Below are 20,897 nucleotides of genomic sequence, written 5' to 3' on the forward strand. Positions count from 1 at the left end.
GAAAAACAGTCTCCCATAGGAAAGGTATTCTTGCCATTTATTAAAGGAGTCACTGATAGGATGGAGAAACTTTTGAAAAAACATAACCTACAAACAGTGTTTAAACCCACCAAGAAATACAACAAATGCTACGATCAGCAAAAGACAAAAGAGACCCCCTCACCTCTGCAGGAGTATATCGTATACCTTGCAGCTGTGGAGAAGTTTACATCGGGACCACAAAACGCAGCATACAAACAAGGATAAAAGAACATGAAAGATACTGCAGACTTGGCCAACCTGAGAAATCAGCAGTGGCTGAACATGGACTGACACAAACAGGACACAGGGTCTTATTCCAAGACACTGAAAGACTGGACAATTCTACCAACTATTTTGTCAGATTGCACAGAGAAGCCATTGAAATTCATAAACATCAGCACAACTTTAACAGAAAAGAAGAGAGTTTAAGAATGAATAAGGCTTGGCTTCCTGCCCTGAAAAACCTCCAGACTAACAAAGGCTACAGTCAACAATAGCCATGCAGATTAGCTTTGGATTTCACACATTACCAGATCATTTCAGGATACAATGCTCCCATATTAACATACCACACTCTCATTAGTACATTATCTTGATACTTACAGGACATTGATTAGCACATTACGTCTGCAGGACAGTACTCAGCTCAAACCCAACCCCTCTCTGACTCTTCCTACACACTTGACACTGAGAGACACTGTCCTTCAGTGTTGCTACTCTGAAGATGCCTGCCACAGCTGCTGGCGAAACATCAGGAAAGAAAATTCCAAGACCACGGTTACACAGCCCGGATAACCTACAAGAACCAATGAACTCTGACCGTGAAAGCCTTCGACAATATTTTGTCTCCTGTATCTCTTACATTTCTGTCTCTCTCCCCCCCTTTGATTTCTAGGCTTCTCCATGAGCACATCCAGAGGCTATCGAAAGTAGTAAGCGCAAACCACAAAGCACTTCAGATCCCCGAGGTAATATACTTTGAAGTCCTCTGTGGGGCACAATCTGTGAGACCTTGTTCTCACAGGTATACTTGGGCCTAGACGGTACCACTTCAGGCTGAAGGTGGGGGGGCTCACAGGATTGAATATTCTCCCACCCCTATAAGATTTCTACGCTCGTCAGGGAAGAGGCTTGGCTAGAACTGTCCTCCAGCTTTCAGCGTGAAGAGAAATCCTTTTGTTTTTTAATAAAGAAGTATTCCGACATGTGAGCCCGGACTTGCAATCCTGAAGCATGCAGCCCACGCACAGGCCTACCATCTTGGGGTGGGAGAGAGGGAACTAGCCTGAGTTACTAGATGCCCTCCAGTTTAGTCTTTCCCACAGACTCCAAAGGAGAATGAACTTGACAAGAATAGAGACGGCATTCTCCTTGCAGAGATTTAGGCTGCCTCTGCACCCCTTAGCCAACCCAGCCAGTGGCCTTTATTTTCTGCCATAGTTCTGACCTCCCCCCCACACACACACACAAGCTCAGGGAGGCAGTTTCCCAGTTTCACTGACTTTGCCTTTACCTCCTAGCTCTAGTGGAACGAATAGCCCTGCATAGAGCATGTTACATAGCCAAGTCTGGCTGTAATTAAACATGATCAACTGTGGCTGAAAGAGAGTTTTACTTCCTTCCTTTGTAGGTCTATCTCCGGGAAGCTCCCTGGCCATCAGCGCAGTCCGAGATCCGCACAATTAGCGCCTACAAGACCCCTCGGGATAAGCTGCAGTGCATCTTGAGAATGTGCTCCACCATCATGAACATGTTGAGCCTGGCTAATGAAGACTCGGTCCCTGGGGCAGACGATTTTGTTCCTGTCCTCGTATTTGTGCTCATAAAGGTAGGAGCACTTCTGCAGTACTGCCTCATTTTCATGTCCTGGACAGAATGTGGTTTTGCCCTTCCATCAGCCAGGGGGATTATTGAAAAGATAGTGGGCTCAAATTCCATGCCCCCAAACTGTAAGAGTAAATTGTACCCCCGCCCCAAGCAAACTTCTCCAGGTGCCATAGTGTTGTTGGGGAGGGCAATCTATCTACGGCAGTCTCTAGTACAGGGCAGAGATGCGTGAAACAGCACTTATTTGCCAGCCCTTTTTACAATGAATACTATGTTGAATCGTTGACTACCCGGCTGCACTCAGACATCCGTAAAGAACTGTGGCTTGTTACAGCCCTGGTTGTGCAGCAACCTCTGGTTTAACCTACCAGACATAAGTAACAGAAACCAGTTTCCCTGCTTCTGGCTCTCCTCTCCACCCGCCCATTGGGTGGACAACCTTTACTGCTGTCTTGATGGCTGGATGGCCACATGGGGTGGTGCCACTCAAAACAGCGGTTTGCAATTCGGACATCGCCACAAGTCTCAAGTAAATGTCAGCTGTGGTTAACAGACCAGCTACAAACCGTGGACTGAAATCGAGGCGCAATAAAACAAAAATGTGCCTGTAATATTTGAGCAAGCTTGTTTAATCCTTGTAATGTATGCCTGCTTCTTCCCTCCTTCAAGGCCAACCCACCCTGCCTTCTGTCCACTGTCCAATACATCAGTAGCTTCTACGCCAACTGTTTAACTGGAGAAGAATCATATTGGTGGATGCAGTTCACAGCGGCAGTGGAGTTCATAAAAACCATTGACGAACGCAAGTGATCCAAGCCAGCGTCTTGCCCAATGGGGCTGCTCGCTGAGAAGGACGTCTAAGAATGTATGTCGCCTGTACCCCACCCCCACCCCTCCCTGGCTACAGGTGGGGGGAAAAGAGACTTCTGAGTGTAAATATATGTACAGAGTTCAGGCATTTTAAAACAAACTTTTACTAATCATACTAGTTTCAATAGGGTGGTTTGGGGTAATGGTTTGGTGTGTTTTTTTTCTTTCCTCCCTTTCTCTCCCCCCCCCTTTAGAAACTTAGCGCTGTGTCAAATCACAATTAAAAGGGACCATGATTTATAGATATTCTGGAGCCTCCAGGCCTTTTGCTGCCACAACTGTCTTGTAGACATCTTTTTCTAACACTTCCAATTCACATTCAATTTCTTTTTCTTTCTTTTTAAACTTTGGTTTTTAATTTAGAAGGCAAGCAGTTTCTAACAATCCATATTTAGCACATTACCTTTTTCTTGGCAAGTGGAGAGACATGTGGGTAGCTTGCAGTGGGTGGAGGGCGAACTTCAGATGTGGAAATGGTGTACATAGATAACCGTGATTTTATTTTAACCAATCTGCTGCAGTCAGCCCTGTTAGCCTGCCTGCCTGGCAAAAATATCACAGCTCCCTTTTTCTGGGCGCAAATGCTGTGACCTCGGCAGAGTTGGGGGGTGGGGTGGGGCAAGCCGGAGTATTTATTAAAATGTCAAAGCTTATGGAACTTGAACTAAAACTGGAAATTATTCACAGGGCTTTCTGATTAGCAAGCTTTATCTCCCCCCCCCCCTTATACATTTTGGACACGGCATTTATTCCTTTATTGCACGGAAACGGTGAGGTTTTGGCGTTCTATAATGAGAAGGGACTGTTTGAAAAGAGATAATATAAAAAAAGCATCAATACGTTTTGTTTTGTTTTTCTTTCTGAAATACTGTGTATACTGTACAAACCCCCAACAGAATTTTCCCTATGAAACCAGAAACTGTAATATATATTTTGATTATTCATATTAAATACATATGCCAGGGGTTTTGGTGAAGTCTCATTTCTTTGTTTACATGTTTTTTCTGTGTTCATCACTGTTTTGTATCTAGTTTGCTGTTCCTTTAGTAAAAACGGGAAAGCAAAGCCAGGAATTTGATACTCAAATAATTGGATCATCTTTTACCTGCTCTCCCAACATGACCATTATGAGCAGGGAACCCAGACTAATATTTACCTTTAGCCAGGCACTCAACTCAAAAGCTCGCACTCTGTTTTGGTGATATTCTGCTTTGCCCCAATAAAAAGCTCACGTGGCTTTTTAATTTAGATTTTTCTTGGGGGCTGATGTGATCTACTTCTGAACTGGAAGTGAGTCAAAATGCTATCTCTGGCCACTGATGTGCCACGAAATGGCTAATAGAAACACATGAACAGGAAGGCTATGAAATGCCTGATCTGGAGAACCGGGTTTGATTCCCCACTCCTCCACATGAGTGGCGGAGGCTAATCTGATGAACTGGATTTGTTTCCCCGCTCCTACACATGAAGCCAGCTGGGTGATCTTGGGCTAGTCACAGCTCTCTCAGCTCCGCCCACCTCACAGGGTGTCTGTTGTGGGGAGGGGAAGGGAAGGTGATTGTAAGCTGGTTTGATTCTTCATACAGCCAAATAACACATTTTTGTATTCTGGGAGGCCGCACAGTTCCATGCAGGCACTGTCTGGACATTGTGAAGAGAATTGTAGGGAATACAATGAACAATAAAAGAAAATTCAGACAACATCACACATTATGTATTGTTCTGTGATAATCTCCAGCAATAGAATCCAGCTTTGGTGGTTTATTTTAACACTTTTTGGCCTTTGTGGTTTGAGATAAGCCAGTGGTCTGTTCTTGCCACGGTGTTGGTTTATGAGCAGGGACTACAGACATTTTGCAGCTACCAGACGTCACTTCTTGGGCAATGGCGGTTTCCCCTTCCTTGGGGTTCCCAATTAAATGTAGGTCTTCAAGCGTGACAAGCACTACCTGCAAAGAATACAGCAGACTTGGGGTTTCTACACTGCCCAGCCTAAGTACGGACCTTCTGACCACCCCCCAAGGGTGCAAGTGCCCTATGAGGAGCGGTTAAAACGCTTAGGGCTTTTCAGCTTGGAAAGAAGGCAGTTAAGGGGAGACATGATAGAGGTCTATAAAATTATGCATGGTATGGAGTGGACAGGGAGAACACTTTCTCCCTCTCATAATACTAGAATGCGGGGTCATCTGCTGAAGCTGGTGGGTGACAGATTTAAAACATAAAAGGAAGTATTTCTTCACAAAATGCATAAATTGTGGAACTCCCTGCCCCAGGATATGGTGATGGATGCCAACTTGGAAGGCTTTAAGAGGGGAGTGGACATATTCATGGAGGATATAGGGCTATTCATAGCTACTAGTAAAAATGGCTACTAGTCATGATACAAACCTATTATCTCCAGGATCAGAGGAGCATGCCTATTATATTAGGTGCTGTGAAACACAGGCAGGATAATGTTGCCGCAGTTGTCTTATTTGAGGGCTTCCTAGAGGCATCTGGTTGGCCACTGTGTGGACAGACTGCTGCACTTGATGGCCCTTGGTGTGATCCAGCATGGCCTTTCTTATGTTCTTATGTCCTGAGCTGATGAACTCAACCCCTGCCTATAGTAGGAGGAGCCTGTCATGCGGGAACTTTGCCACGTGTCCAAACCTTCAAGGGAAGGCTCTTGTCAGCAGTTGAATGCTCAGTTCCAACTTGTGTGCGAGAGGGGTTTCTTGAACTGCTGGATTTTATATTTTAAGAGACTTGAAGGCTATTTGTGATGGGGTGGGGTGGGGAACAAAAGGGGAGGCAGAGGTAGTGGAGGGACAGACAGGGTACGGGAAGTGCAGTTGGTGGTTCTTGAGGATCTGACCGGCGAGTGCCGGTCTTTTCTACAAGCCACGATCAGGGTTGCTTTGACTACGGCACAATTTGCCCTTTCCTACCTTCTTGTGGTCCGGATCTGGGTAGTTACAAACCCCTTTGCGGAAGATGGTTCATAGCAGGTCCTTCAGCTCCTTCGGATAGATGTATGTGGGGTGGTTTGTTTTCTCCAAGCCTACTCCTCCTTCCCACTATGAAAACAAAAACAACGGAGGCCTATAAACAGAGAAATGTTGATGCTTGCCTTTAAACTAACCCTTGCCATTCACTTGGCTTGACTCTCTTTGTGATTCCCCAGAAGCCTATGGGATCCTCTGGCAGAATGCAGCATGCCGGTAGGCATACTTGTAAAACTAAAGTCAGATTTCTACGCTTGCTGAAAAGCTCACACAAAGCCTACAAACTTATCCGCAGGCAGTTGGTAAGTGTCGCCTCTTCAGATCACATTTCATGGTCGCTGCCTGGTTTATGATCGGGACTACCCAAAGGGGCACCCTGCAACAAAAGCAGTTTGTTTCTCACTTCAATGTGCTAAGGTTCAGGATGGAATCACAATTCTATGTTTCAAAAAGGAGCTGGAGCAGGGCAGGTACCGTCACCTGGGCAAGAGGGCAGCATAGCCCAGAAAATCATAGCCAGGATAAGAACGTAAGAAAAGCCACGCTGGATCAGACCAAGGCCCATGAAGTCCCGCAGTCTGTTCACACAGTGCCTCCAGGAAGCCCGCAAACAAGACAACTGCAGCAGCACCATCCTGCCTGTGTTCCACAGCACCTAATATAATAGGCATGCTCCTCTGATCCTGGAGAGAATAGGTGTACATCATGACTAGAATGGAGCAAAGGCCAAAAGGAGGTATCATAAAACAACTGAAAATGTGTATGTGGGCTCTTGTAAGGGATGCCTCTGGCCCCTTTGCAGTAGCTAAGCATGCAGTCTGAAAACCAGAGTAAGCATCAGGCTGCAAAACGGCAATAAACAGAAGAGGTCAGAGAAGTCTTTACTAAACTAGAAATAACACTCATGCCCTCTTGGAATGCCGCTTTTATGAGGAACTTCGCTCACATTATATCTCTCCCCTTTTAACACATAAATCTAATGCCTCTGTGTCTGACATAGCCCTGATAGCCAGATAGAGCCTCTATGTTCTTCAGAGGTATACTGCCTTGGCACAGATTCTGGGAACAAAAAGTAGGGGAGGGCCTTGTGTCTGATTGTGGGTTTCTCTGGCTGGCCCCTGTTGGAAACAAGATGCTGGATTAAACTGATCTTTGGTCTGAACCCAGGCCACTTTTTAACGCTTCTGTTTCCAGGTAACTTTAGTCCCTACTCAATCAACCCCCCCCCCACTACTCTGATACATCTAATATCCCAGAAGTAAATATCAATGCCACCTATATTTCTGGCGTGGCTCTTGGAGGTTCCACTTCCCCCTAGCATAAAACTACCGTGAACAAACTTTGCCTCTTACACTCTGGTCTGTTGTTGAAGTCAGAGGATCCCTGCCTGGCAAAAGAAAATCACACAGCAATGCTAAGCGACAGGCTAAAGCCAGGGCATACCCCAGTTGATGGCACAGGTGCGCGGGGTTCTTCATGGGCACTGCAGAAGCTGCCTTCACCCTGCTCCAGCAGACCCCTCTCTGTGCTGGAAAGGAGCTCCGGCAGGGAGAAGAAGGCTGGTTTTGTATGGGGCTAAAAGGTCACCCTGTGCAGTGCCCTGGAGAACACAGTCCATAGGAAACATGCAAGCCCTTGGGTTAGGAGGGTATAAAGGCGAAGGGGCTGGCCTTAGGTTATTGCCAATGCATTAATCATAAAGGGGGAAATTCAGATTAAAGAAAATGGAGCAGGAAAATCCAATATTTATACTGTGGCTTTTACTGGTTTAAAAGTAGTTATACAAAAATGTAGCATTTTGATACAGAACAAGCTAGCCTTTCCCCTCTGCCTCACTGCTCGTTTCATGTTATTATTTTACTCTTGTTTGTTACAGTTAAAACAAATATCTCCATTCATAACCAAGGCTTCAGTGAACCAGTTAGCCGGAAACTTGTTGAGCCGTTGAAAAGGCGTCCCTGACTAATTTTGCAGCAGATTCAAATATATAAAAACAAAAGTGCTTAGAGGAAAACAGTGAAGGCATTCCTCGGTCTCTCCACAGGAGGGCAGGGTTGGACTGGGACTTTAAAACAGCCCTAGACTGAACTTCACTGATACCAGGGCTTACTGGGCTCGGCTTGCTTCTGGCTGGCTGCAGCCCTCCAGACGAAGGGTAAGTCCGCCTTTGCAGCAGAGGCGATAGCCCACATCTCAGAAGAGGTTAACACAACACTGCAAACACAACCTGGAAAGCAGGCAAATACTCTTTTTCTGGAGAATGACCGCTTCATTCCTATGCAAATGCATGCAGATTTTAATTTTGTAATTAAAATGCAACATTATGTAATCAGAAATAGTATGCAGAGCAACCATCGTGTCTAGTTCACAAATAAAATATAGATCAAGGAAGAGAATGTACATGGTTTTAGTTATTCCTTTCTTATTCATTCATTTCTAACAGTTTTAAGGATTTTTTAAATGCAGCCAGTTGCTACCAGTTTTTGCCATCTAAAATATTCTTAGCGTTTTGAATTGCTGGCAGTTGGACTATAAATAACAATTCCCACATCTTTAAGAATCATTCTAATTTGCCAGGCAACGTTGGTGGCTTCCAGTAACATGCAAATGCTCTCCTCTCAGAGAGCAGAGCACATAGCAGTATCACTCTGGGATCAGTAGTTATGGTATCAACACAATTTAAGAGATAAATGTCAGGTTTCAAATTAAGGACCAATTCCCTTATCTCAAAAATTGTCTTCTGTACTGTTTCCCAATAAACTCGAGTCCCTGGGGCATGACCACCACCTATGAATGTAGTCTGCTTTTGGAGAGGTACAAAACCAACATGCAGATTGAGTCTTGACACTTCCCAGCTAGGGTCATTCTCACTTGTTCCCAAGTTAAAAGCAACTCCTGTGCTTTTAATAGTTGCAAATTTTCCTAGCAGCAATGTATTAATTGATTGGGAAAGGCTTGAAACTGCAGGGTTTTCATCTGCCTATAACAGATACAGGATATTCAACAAGCATGGCATTTCTCTGCAAAGGACTTTCAGCCTGTTGAATTTCAGCCTGCCCTGACCCTGCCTGGGGGGTGAGGTCTGGAGGGAAGAGACGAATTTACAGCCCAGATTGATCAGGTTAGGTTTGCATTCCTGCAGTGACATCTAGTGGCCACAGGTCCTAAATGCACCCTTAGCAGCTCAGCAGCTCTCCATTCGGAATCTAGGCCAAGTTCGACCTCCAGCTGACCTTGGGTGGTTGTCTGGGTCAGTGCATTTGCAGGGGCAGCAGCAACTGAAGCTCAGCTTTGACTGCCGGTGTTTTTTCTGCTGCTTTGGAGCACCAGAGATGATGGAAGGTGGGACTGTCGTATTAACAGGGGCCAGAAATTGCATGGGCTGTTAGCTGCAGTGAACAGAGGAGTGCAGAAAATTAGGACTTAGAGTAGGCAAATGGCATGGATAGATGGCCATCCTGGATCCCCAGAGGATGATTCTGTTGCTCATTTCTCCCTCTCTTTTTAAGAACTGGCCGCCCAGATTGCATGCTTTTAACAGGAGCCAAAGAGGCAGAAGCTGATGCTTTCCCCCATCATACCATGGCAGGAAAAGCTTCACTGTTACATTTCTGCCTTTTGAATTGCAGGCTGGCATCCTCGCTGCCATCGGGGTGGAGAAGGCGAATGGAGCCCCCTGCACCATCTCTAGAGCATAACCAAGAAACTCTGTTGCTTAAAAAATATATAAACAACTCAAAACCAAATTACCATAGCAGCCGCACCCCTTCCCCAGTCGCAGTGTAAAGACTGTAACGCCAAGAAAACTGGAAGAGTTTAATATTTTGCATCCATTTAGTTCCTATGTAAGAAATGGGGCTAGACCGCCAACTCCAGCTTGATTGGGGCACCAGCACTACTGATATTGCTAGCCTTATCTTCAGCATTCGACACAGTTGATCATTCAATCCTGGTCAGCCGCCTAGCCTCACTGGGGTGCGGGGCATTGCCTTATCTTCGTTCGCCTTGTTCCTCCAAGGACACTCTTAGAGGGTAGCCATTGGGGATAGGACTTCAGCCAGGCACCCACTAGACCATGGGGGTTTATAAGGTCTGATCCTGTCTCCAATGCTATTTAATATTTATATGCACCCTCTAACAGAGCTTGTGAGGATGCTTGGTGTCGGGTGCCATCAGTACGCAGATGACATCCAGCTCTTCCTCCTGCTGGATAAACAGCCCAAGATGGCTCTCTCATGGTTGAGGCAGAGCTGGCTGGCCAAATTCAAGGTGCTGGTATTAACCTTTAAAGCCCTAAATGGTCTGGGATCACCATATCTAAAGGACCGCCTCTCCCGCTATGACCCCCCCACACACACACACACACAGTGTCTTTGTTCTGCTGCACATGAGCTTTTGGTGTTGCTTGGCCTTCCATTCCCCCGCTTGAGTGCAGCATTGGCAAGGACCTTTTCCATCATGGCCCCGATCTGGTGGTATGCTTTGTCTGAGGAGATACATGCCCTGCGGGACTTGTCTGCATTCTGCAGGGCATGCAAGACAGAGTTATTCCACCAGGCATTCCCCTAATGTAATTTTGGTGGATTCTAAATCTTTTGGCACACACAAAAATCAACAGCATTGATGGTAGTTTGCTGTGTGCTGAGTTTTCGATTGGATTTTATTAAAATGATGGTTTTATTATTGTTACTGTACTGCTATGTTGTTATCCCTAGTCTGGGGGTGAAGTGCCATGTTGTCTTATAGAGTCCAATGAAGACAACTAGGAGGAGGTTAAAAAGAGCAACAGTTCTTTATTTAACTAAACACAGACCTGGGGGTGAAATAACCCACAAATAAGATGCAGAGTTACTCACCCGAGAAACAAAGGAAAGTCAGTATCATTTATGCATTCGCATGGGGCAGGCCCATGGCTGCTGACAAGCAGATTGATACACAAAAGCACCAATGCACATTAGGTGTCCAGCCAATATCTATGGCTATGCTAAAGGCTGTCTCTAAGCAAGTTCTAGGTCTTGTGATCTTAGTAACTAGAAAACACATTCCTAAGGATGAAGGTAATTCAGAGCTCTCTAATGGTAAAAGGCCGTACCAAGCACAGAGAGCATGATTTCTTGGTTCATGGCTCCCGGATGCCAACTTCCCAAAGCTTCCATGTGTGTGCGTATGAATACATAGTGTTCTAAACCAGCCCTTATATCTGGGCATTACAGGGGTGGGACGGGATAACAATCCAAAATAAATAAAATAAATCAGAGGAGCCAGGCAGCCTATGTTTAAAACTTTGCAAGGACATATAGATTGGAGTAATCTAGTGGCTGTGATTTAGTAACATTGTTTTGGCTAATATGCAAACAAGCTTCAAATGCTTGCGGCATGTCTGAGCTTTAGGATTGCCAACCTTGGGTTGGGAAATTCCTGGAGATTTGGGGGTGGAGTCTAGGGAGGGGATGGACTTCAGTGGGTATAATACCATGAAGTCCACCCTCCGGAGTAGCCTTTTTCTCCTGGGGAACTGATCTCTAGTCTGGAGATCAGTTTTAATTCCAGGAGATCACCACACCCCACCAGGAAGTTAGCAAGCCTACTGAACTGTGTTAGTTACTTTCGGATCTTGAGCATGTCAATGAACTAAAGCCGCCATCCTAAGCACTTACACCTAGTGAGTAAGTCCCACTAAACTCAGTGGGGTTTCCTTCTGAATGTACATGCTTGACCCCTGACCTATATGGCCCAGACTAGCCCAGTCTTGCCAGATCTTGGAAGCTAAGCAGGGTTGGCCCTAGTTAGTATTTGGATGGGAGACCACCAAGGAAGTCCACATTTGCTCCACAGAGGCAGGCAATGGCAAACCACCTCTGTTAGACTCTCGTCTTGAAAATCCCATGGTCCGGGGGTTGCCATGAGTCCACTGCAACTTGATGGCACTTTCAACCACCATACATGCTTAGGATTGCACTGTAACACACAGTGACAAAGAGTAAGAGAGTGCGGTGGGAGGTGCCACCAGCTGGTCAGTTAAGTAGTGGATCCCGGAGAATCTACTAGTGATCTGTGAAGACTCTTCTAGGTGTATCTTTTCTTGCCCCCAACCTCTTGGGCCACAGTCAGATATCAAAGTGAACTGTGGTTTAGTCAAACTAGGGTTGCCAAGTCCCTCTTTGCCACCGGCGGGAGGTTTTTGGGGTGGAGCCTGAGGATGGTGGAGTTTGGGGAGGGGAGGGACTTCAATGCCCTAGAGTCCAATTGCCAAAGCAGCCGTTTTCTCCAGGTGAACTGATCTCTATCAGCTGGAGATCAGTTGTCATAGCAGAGATCTCCAGCTAGTACCTGGAGGTTGGCCATCCTAATTCAAACCCCAGTCAGTTAAGATAGTTGGGCTGTCTTCATTCAGCTAACTGCATTGCTGGTTGGCACCAAACCGGGCTTTCAAACTAGGGCTTATAGATGGTTTGCTAATAACAGTTTGTGGTTGGTGTGACATCTGAGTTCACAAGCCATGGTTTGTTGTATATAGCCTTGCCAGGTCTCCTGCTCTGATGGGAGAGCTCCCACCCCAGCCTCCTACTGCTGCTTGATGGCACAGCAGAAGCGAAGGGAAGGGAAGCAATCAGCATCAGCAGCACTGAAAAATCACTTCCACTGATGTAAAACCATAGAGATTCGGATCATTGCTAGAGTGTTGCACGATGCTGCGATATCACTTCCAACTATTTTATTTATTTGTTAAAACATTCATATCCCACTTCCCCTCAAGGTGGCTTACAATAACAATTAAAACATCCCCAGCTAAACCCAAAGATAAATAACAAGCACTTAATCTCTCCACCCCTTAAAAGATGCCTGCTGGTCAAACCCCCTCAAAAGCCCTGGCAAACAGGCCGGCCTTGCAGCGCCTCCTGAATATCTCCAAGGAGGGAGCCCCTCTTACTTCTTCAGGGAACCTGTTCCACAGAGCCGGAGTCATGATGGAAAAGGCCCAGGCTCTGGTCGATGTCAGATGGGCCATCCTAAATGGTGGGGTAGCCAACAGATGTTGGCACACAGGGACATATGGAAGGAGATGGTCCCTCAAATATGTGGGTCTTAGGTCTATGTGGGTTTGGACTATGCAACCGGAAGTAGCATCACAGCATTGCACAGCATCATGCAACATGATGCCCTGTCTCCCAAAGCTCCTGGGAGTTGCTATCATCACCCCTTCCCCTTATGGCCACAGAGATGGTCGTGTAGGGAAGATGGTCTCCCTGCTGAAAAATGGCAAAATGGCAAGAAGTGGGCAAAACAGGGTGTATGCACAAAGTGGGATTTGTTACATGCACCTGGTAAATGAAACTAACCAGAATTTGCTGCACAAACCATGGTTTATCGTGTCTTTTGAAGGCAGCCATGTAAGCTGTGTGTCTGCTTGTGTTTGACTTCACAGCTGTTAGGATTGTTCCTTACTGGCCTCGCTGGGCCTGCAAGGGCCTTTCCCCAACACTAGGGGCCCGAGTCATGCCAAGCAGGCTGCCATTCTGATCCTTCCAACAGCAGCCGTTGTTCGTTCTGTCAGTCCCTGCTGTGTGATTGACCTTGAGTCTCGTTTGTTCGTTGCCGGCATTTTTCATCCCTTGGAAGATGGCGTTTGGGGACCTTTCCATCATTAAGTGGATTTACAGCAATTTCCTTATGTGTTTTCTCCAAGGGATTTTGTTATGAGAGGCACATTAAATCTCCATTAATACCTCATTATCCCACTGATAAGATTACCATGATAATGAGGCAGAAATTCTAATTGTCTCACTTCTTATTGTGCCTTCCATTAAATCATATACCTGGAAGCATGAATGGGGGGGTCTTCAGCCAACAGGCCTGGGGAGGAACCAACACACACACACACACTCCTTCTTCAAAAGTTTTGGGGGGAGAAAATGTGCACCTGAAATTCTCTTGGGCCCACTGTTTAACGATAGTATCGATGTTGGCTTGCATATTCTAGCACTGTCAAAAAAAATCTGCATTTCATTGGGTCTGACCAGTAAACAGATTTCTGCTAGACTGGCCTTGAGATTCTGCCACAGCTTGCTAAATTCTGTCAGGCTCCACCTAGCATCTCCCAGATCTGGTTGCTCCAACCCTATTTACTGGGGACAGTCCTTATTTTCTGGTCCCAGTTCCCAGTAAACCATTGCCCCTATTTGTGTGTGTGTGAAGTGCTGTCAAGTCGCAGATGACTTATGGCAAGCCTGTAGGGTTTTCAAGGCAAAAGATGAGTTGCCATTGCCTTCCTCTGCATAGCAACCCTGGACTTCCTTCATGGTCACCCATCCAAATGCTAACCACGACCAATCCTGCTTCGCTTCCAAGATCCAACAAGATCAAGCTAGCCTGGGCCATCCAGATTAGGGCAGTAAAGTGTCAAGTCACAGCCGATTTATGGAGACCCCAGCAAGGGGCTTTCAAGGCAAGTGAGAAGCAGAGGTGGTTTGCTATTGCCTTCCTCTGCTGAGTCTTCCTTGGTGGTCTCCCTTCCAAATACTGACCCTGCATAGCTTCCGAGGTCTGATGAAATTGGGCTATACCATGCCGCCTTCCTTCCCCCTTTAGTCCTTGCCTTTTGGGAATGGCCTTGTTGAAATTTTTGTTAGAGTAAGGTGCTGAAAGCTGTGATTATTCAGGGTTCAATTCCCATGCCAAAGTCTCTTGAAGCTGAATCTCTGCATGCTTGCTATACACAAGACGAATGTGTCTCCTGTTCAGACAACTCCATGCGCACGAACACTAAGGCACCGTGCTTTCCACAGCCTGCCTTTCTGCACATTGCACCTTCTGAGGCAGTTTGAGCTGTTGATAGCATCTTATAAGAAGCAGACGAGAAGGTTTTTATTCCCCACTTTTCTCTACCTTAAGGAGTCTCAAAGTGGATTACGATCACATTCCCTTCCTCTCCCCACAACAGGCACTTGTTGAGGTAGGTGGGTCTGGGTGAGTTCTGAGAGAACTATGGTTGGCTGTGAGTTCTAAGAGAGCTGTGACTAGGTCACCCAGCAGGCTTCATGGGGAAGAGTGGGGAATCAAACACAGTTCTCCAGATTAGAGTCTGCCGCTCTTAACCACTACACCACGCTGGTTCTCAGTGATATTATTCAACCACAACCCAAAAAACCCTGTGAGCCTCTTGGCTTTTAACTCAATGGAGGAAATTGTAGAATAAATACAGTAGGTTAGGGGTTCCCAATGTGGTGCCCACGGGCCAACCCATTTACTGGTGCACGTCAAATGTTGACTCTGGTAAAAAGAAAGAGGAAAGCAAACCTTGCCAGGCAGAAGTTGGCTTACTCCTGGGACTGCAGTTGCTGTCCTGGGACTGCAGTTGCTGACACTTGTGTGTGTGTTAACTCCCGTCAAGTCGTTTCCGACTCATGGCGACCCTATGAATCAATGTCCTCCAAAGTGTCCTATCGTTAACAGCCTTGCTCAGATCTTGCAGATTGAGGGCCGTGGCTTCCTTTATAGAGTCAATCCATCTCTTGCTGGGTCTTCCTCTTTTCCTGCTGCCTTCAACTTTTCCTAGCATGATTGTCTTTTCCGGTGACTCTTCTCTTCTCATAATATGTCCAAAGTACGACAGCCTCAGTTTAGTCATTTTAGCTTCTAGGGTCAGTTCAGGCTTGATTTGATCTAAAACCCACTGATTTGTTTTTTTGGCGGTCCAGGGTATCCGTAACACTTTCCTTCAACACCACATTTCAAAGGAATCTACTGCTGACACTTACTAATCACATATTGAATGAAGGAACCCTCGATGGTCCAATCAAGGTGTTAGGCTGATGAAGCCTTAGGGTGAAACGTGCCAAAAATACCTGGGATACACGTACCTTTGCCGGGGAACGATGGTGATGTCCATAAATAATAGCAGGCAAAGAGAAGTCCGTGGCTGAATACCAGCACTTCTAGTGCCCTTTTCCTCGGGACAGTTGTTTTGACAGAAACCAGAAAGTGCATCCCGACTCTTGGCTCAGTCAAGGCGTGGAAGATTTGGAGAAGCTCTTCCTGTGCCTTTAAGGACTGTGGTCTTTTTTCTATTACGGACTCAAGAAGAAGGGGAGTATTTTGTTGTTGTACTCTGTTGTATTGTTGCATTATTGTTTTCATACGTATCTTTGTACTGTGTAGTTAGATAGTTACAGTTTTGTGCTTTAACGAATTTTATATATTGGAAGAACACAGGGTGCAAAAGGTACAGAGTTATGGTCATGTTCTAGTTGGAGCCACGTGCTGTGTCTTATTTGGAATAATTTCTGTACAGCATAGGGTTTGTTTGTTTTAGCCAGTACCTAGAGGTTGGCAACCCTACTTCAGGGCTTGAGGGTAGGTGACCAACTTTGATCAATGAAACCACATACAAGCATCCTCTTTAAAAAATGCTGGGAGGATCTAGTCAGGGGTCTCCCAGCATCTTGTTTAGCGTGACCCCGTGTTCCCAGAGCAGCATCCTTCTCAGTGACCTCATACATACACTTAAAATTACACATAATGTACAAAATGGCTGTGGGGGCAGAGCTGGCAGGTCTACAAGCTTCCAACTCTAGTTAGCTGCTCTTTCCCCCCTTCCTCTGCCAAGGCTGAACCGCCCCGTGCCGTGAAGCTGTTGGCAGGTGCCCTGATTGACAGCGTCCGCTCCAGAACTGGCAGGAGAAAGCCACGCCGCGGAGGCAACCATTACTCACCGCCGCCCTGCCAAACGCTCCCCATTGGCCTAATAATGAGGCCTGCCATTAAAGGCCCGTATCCCACAGCTCGGGTAGCTACGTTAACGGAGCCCTTGCTGGGTTGATGGCCGTGTCTGCTGCAGACGGGACAGGACGGTTTGACCCCGTGACAGATTTCAGATCCGCGGAGCTCAACAGGCTGCTGGAAGCTAAGCCCAGAGCCAAGGGCAGCGGGGAGAGCAGCAAATCATTAAAAGCTATCATCCCAAATCAACCTATGCAATCATTTAGAAGGGCCATTTAAAACTAATGCTGGTACTTCAGGCTGTGCATTTTTGATTCCGCATAGCACATTGTGGTGTGAAAGCAGTGAAATTTAAATAAGGAATTTCTGCGTAGATATACAGTGAGGGGGAAAAGTATTTGATCCCCTGCTGAATTTGCCCATTTGCCCTCTGACGAAGAAATGACCAGTCCATAATTTTAATGGTAGGGCTATTGTAGCTATGAGAGACAATGTAGCTGTGAGAGCTGCCCATTAAAAACAACAGGAGAAACCCCAGAAACCCAGAAGACAAAAGTCAGAGATTGATGTGCATTATAATGAGTGAAATAAGTATTTGATCCCTTTTGAAAAGATGACTTTGTAATTGCCAAAAAGGGTTTTGCCACCAAGTACTGAGGTCAGACGTTTCTTGTAGGTGGCCCCCAGGTTTGCACACATCTCAGGAGGTATTTTGTCCCACTCTTCTTTGCAGATCCTCTCCAAGTCAGTAAGATTTCGAGGCTGATGTGTAGCTACATCTTCATCGAACCTTCTACATCGAACCTTCAGCTCCCTCCACAGATTTTCGATGGGATTAAGGTCTGGAGATTGGCTAGGCCACTCCAGGACCTTAATGTGCTTCTTCTTGAGCCACTCCTTTGTTGCCTTGGCTGTGTGTTTTGAGTCATTGTCATGCTGGAATACCCATCCTCGACCCATTTTCAATGCCCTGGCTGAGGGAAGGAGGTGCTCACCCAAGATTTGACAATACATGGTCCCGTCCATTGTCCCTTCGATGCGGTGAAGGTGTCCTCTCCCCTTAGCAGAAAAACACCCCCAAAGCATAATATGTCCCCCTCCATGTTTGACGGCGGGGATGGTGTTCTTGGGGTCGTAGGCAGCATTCCTCCTCCTCCAAACACGGCGAGTTGAGTTGATGCCAAAGAACTTGATTGTGGTCTCATCTGACCACAACACTTTCACCCAGTTCTCCTCTGGGTCATTCAGATGTGCATTGGCAAACTGCAGACGGGCCTGTACATGTGCTGTCTTGAGCAAGGGGACCTTGTGGGCTCTGCAAGATCTCAGTCCTTCACGGCGTAGTGTGTTACCAACTGTTTTCATGGTGACTATGGTCCCAGCTGCCCTGAGATCATTGACAAGTTCCCCCCGTGTAGTTCTGGGCTGCTTCATCACCATTCTCATGATCATTGCAACTCCACGAGATGAGATCTTGCATGGAGCCCCAGACCGAGGGAGGTTGACAGTTAGGGTTAGGGTTGTCACCTTCTCACCAAGCTGCTTGGCAATAGTCTTGTAGCCCAGTCCAGCCTTGTGCAGGTCTACAATCTTATCCCTGACATCCTTGGACAGCTCTTTGGTCTTGGTCATGGTGGCTAGTTTGGAATCTGATGGATTGATTGCTTCTGTCGACAACAGAACCCTAACCCTAACCCTAATCTGGCTGGTTGATAGGGGATCGAATACTTATTTCACTCATTATAATGCACATCAATCTCTGACTTTTGTCTTCCGGGTTTCTGGGGTTTTTCCTGTTGTTATTCTGTCTCTCACAGCTACAATAAACCTACCATTAAAATTATGGACTGGTCATTTCTTCGTCAGAGGGCAAATGGGCAAATTTAGCAGGGGATCCAATACTTTTTCCCCTCACTGTATATATATTTAAACTGTCTGGAAAACTTAAATGACAAATAAATGACAAAATACATTTGTATCTGGCATGTCCTTCCAACTCATCCTGAGCCCGTTAGATCAAAGCAGCAACTGGCTATTGACTGAAAAGCTCTGTAGCCCTCACTGAACAGCAGTGCTGCAAAAGCAGCATACATTACATTCATGCATACATGCCATAAAAGTTGCAACTCACTTATGGCGACCCCAGAAAGGGCCTTTCAAGGCAAGTGAGAGGCAGAGGTGGTTTGCCATTGCCTTCCTCTGCAGAGTCTTCCTTGGAGGTCTTCCTTCCAAGTACCAACCCTGCTTAGCAGCTGAGCTCTGACAATATCAGGCTACACCATACCACCTTCCTGCCTGTAAAATAGCCTCCAGTTGGAAAAATGTATCAGTAAACTCAGCCTAGTTTCTCCTGGGTTGGTGGGGACGTTTTGCTAAAAACACAACGGACCAAAGGACAAAGTGTTGGATAGGGATGCCAGGTCCCTCTTTGCCAGCGGCAGGAGATTTTTGGGGTGGAACCTGAGGAGGGTGGGGTTTGGGGAGGGGACTTCAATGCCATAGAGACTCAGTTGCCAAAGCGGGCATTTTTCTCCAGGTGATCTGATCTCTATCGGCTGGAGATCAGTTGTATTAGCAGGAGATCTCCTGCTACTACCTGGCAGCTAAGCAGTCTCAAAAATATAACCTGTGCCAGTGTTAAGAATACTTTAAAGAAGAGGCAGCACATACTACCTGGCAGTTAGCAATAGAGGAAAGGTGCTCTGCTCATTCCCAGAGTAGGGTTGCCAACAGCCTCACAGCTTCAAACACCAGCTCTTTACTGGGGTAAAGGGTTTGTTTCTCTGCCCCGTCTTCATTTTGTAACGTCATTAAGGCTGCAATACACTGTACGCTTGCTTGAGAGAAAGTCCCATTAGGCTCAGTGGATTTTCCCTCTGAGTACATGTGATCAGGCAAGAGCTGCAAGGATGCTGCTTTTTCTGCCTGTTTCTGTATCATCTCCTTTGCATACAGTCCTTTATCCAACGAGTGTATGGGTGGTGTTAGCCTAACCTCGCAGGGTTGTTGTGAAGATAAAACTGAGAGGGAGAGTGACTGCTGGCCCAAGGCCACCAAGTGAGATTCGTGGCTGAGTGTGAACCCAGGGCTTCCCACTCTGGCTTTTCAATGTTTATTTCTGTCTGGATGAGCAATTTTTCCATCAGCTTGTTTACTAAGGAGCCCCTGTATAATACCAAGGATTTGGGGTAAGTGTGCCACCTGTTCTGTATTTCGAGTAGGGTTGCCAGGTCCCTCTTTGCCACCGGCGGGAGATTTTGGGGGTGGAGCCTGAGGAGGGCAGGGTTTGGGGAGGGGAGGGACTTCAACGCCATAGAGTCCAATTGCCACCGTGGCCATGCTCTCCAGGTGAACTGATCTCTGTCCGCTGGAGATCAATTGTAATAGCAGGAGAACTCCAGCTAGTACCTGGAGGTTGGCAATTCTAATTTCAAGGTAGACTTCCTTGATAGAAAGAAAAGCCTCTTGCTGCAAAAAGCAACCTTAATATGCTACAAGGACTGCACATTCTAATAAAGTTCTGTTAATGTTCTGACAGGTATAGTGTGTCGTTCTGAGAATCATTGTGGTGTACTGGTTAGAGTGCTGAATTAGGATGTGGGAGATCGGGGTTCAAATCCCTACCAATCATAAAGCTTGCTGGGTGATCTTATGTGAGTCATTCTCTCAGCCCAACTGACCTCACAGGGTTGTTGGGAAGAAGAAGAGTTGGTCTTTATATGTTGACATTCTCTACCTTTTAAGGAGAATCAAACTTCTTACAATCACCTTCCCTTCCTCTCCCCACAACAGACACCTTGTGAAGTAGGTGGGACTGAGAGAGTTCTGAGAGAACTGTGACTAGCCCAAGGTCACTTAGTTGGCTTCATGCATAGGAGTGGGGAAACCAACCCGGTTCACCAGATTAGCCTCTGCTGCTCATGTGGAGGAGTGGGGGATCAAACCCGGTTCTCCAGATCAGACTCCACTGCTCCAAACCACTGCACCACACTGGGATAAAAGGGGGAGGGAGAATCACACAGGCCACCCTGAGCTCTTAAGGGGGGGATAAAAATATCCAGATACTCTTATGATCTTGCAACGTGTTCCTTATTTGGGACTTCTTTGGGTAGCAGCTGTCATTCACGTTTGCGTCTGGAAGTGTGTATTCACTTCCTACCTGGCTCCTTGCTGCTGCAAGAGATCAAAAAGCCTATCCCACACCATATCAGAGGTACAGCCATGCATTCCGGTGGGGGGCGAACGTTTGAGGTGGGCCCTCTGCCCTTTGTTGAAACGTGGCCACCATGACTGCCGACCTCTTTCTTCAAGAACTCTACCGCAGAGGCTCTTGAGAGCCCCGCCGTCCCTCCCCACCTGTTCCCAAACCCGAGACTGCACCTGTATGGCGCAGGTGCGGCTTGATGGATGCTCAGCCGAAACCCTCCGCCTGCCTTCCTTCTGCCAGCCGTGCATCCACTTAACCAAATCGCA

General features: G+C 46.6%; 2 protein-coding genes across 7 annotated transcripts in view; one reads left to right on the forward strand and one right to left on the reverse strand.

Moving 5' to 3' along the window:
* Positions 1-2,677, forward strand: part of GAPVD1 (GTPase activating protein and VPS9 domains 1) — a 54,193-nt gene extending 51,516 nt beyond the window's left edge. For all 6 annotated transcript variants that reach the window (XM_056860936.1, XM_056860939.1, XM_056860941.1 and 3 more), the window contains 3 exons: positions 917-989; positions 1,652-1,849; positions 2,518-2,677. In XM_056860936.1, the coding sequence (XP_056716914.1) occupies positions 917-989; positions 1,652-1,849; positions 2,518-2,658 (412 nt within the window). In that variant the 3' untranslated portion in view covers positions 2,659-2,677. The remainder of the gene's footprint in view (positions 1-916; positions 990-1,651; positions 1,850-2,517) is intronic.
* The window catches only part of MAPKAP1 (MAPK associated protein 1), a 408,697-nt gene that overhangs the window by 157,601 nt on the left and 230,199 nt on the right, over positions 1-20,897 (reverse strand). The gene's annotated exons all lie outside the window — the stretch shown is intronic.

Source organism: Euleptes europaea, chromosome 14 (genome assembly GCF_029931775.1).
Source record: "Euleptes europaea isolate rEulEur1 chromosome 14, rEulEur1.hap1, whole genome shotgun sequence".
Classification (NCBI taxonomy): domain Eukaryota; kingdom Metazoa; phylum Chordata; class Lepidosauria; order Squamata; family Sphaerodactylidae; genus Euleptes; species Euleptes europaea.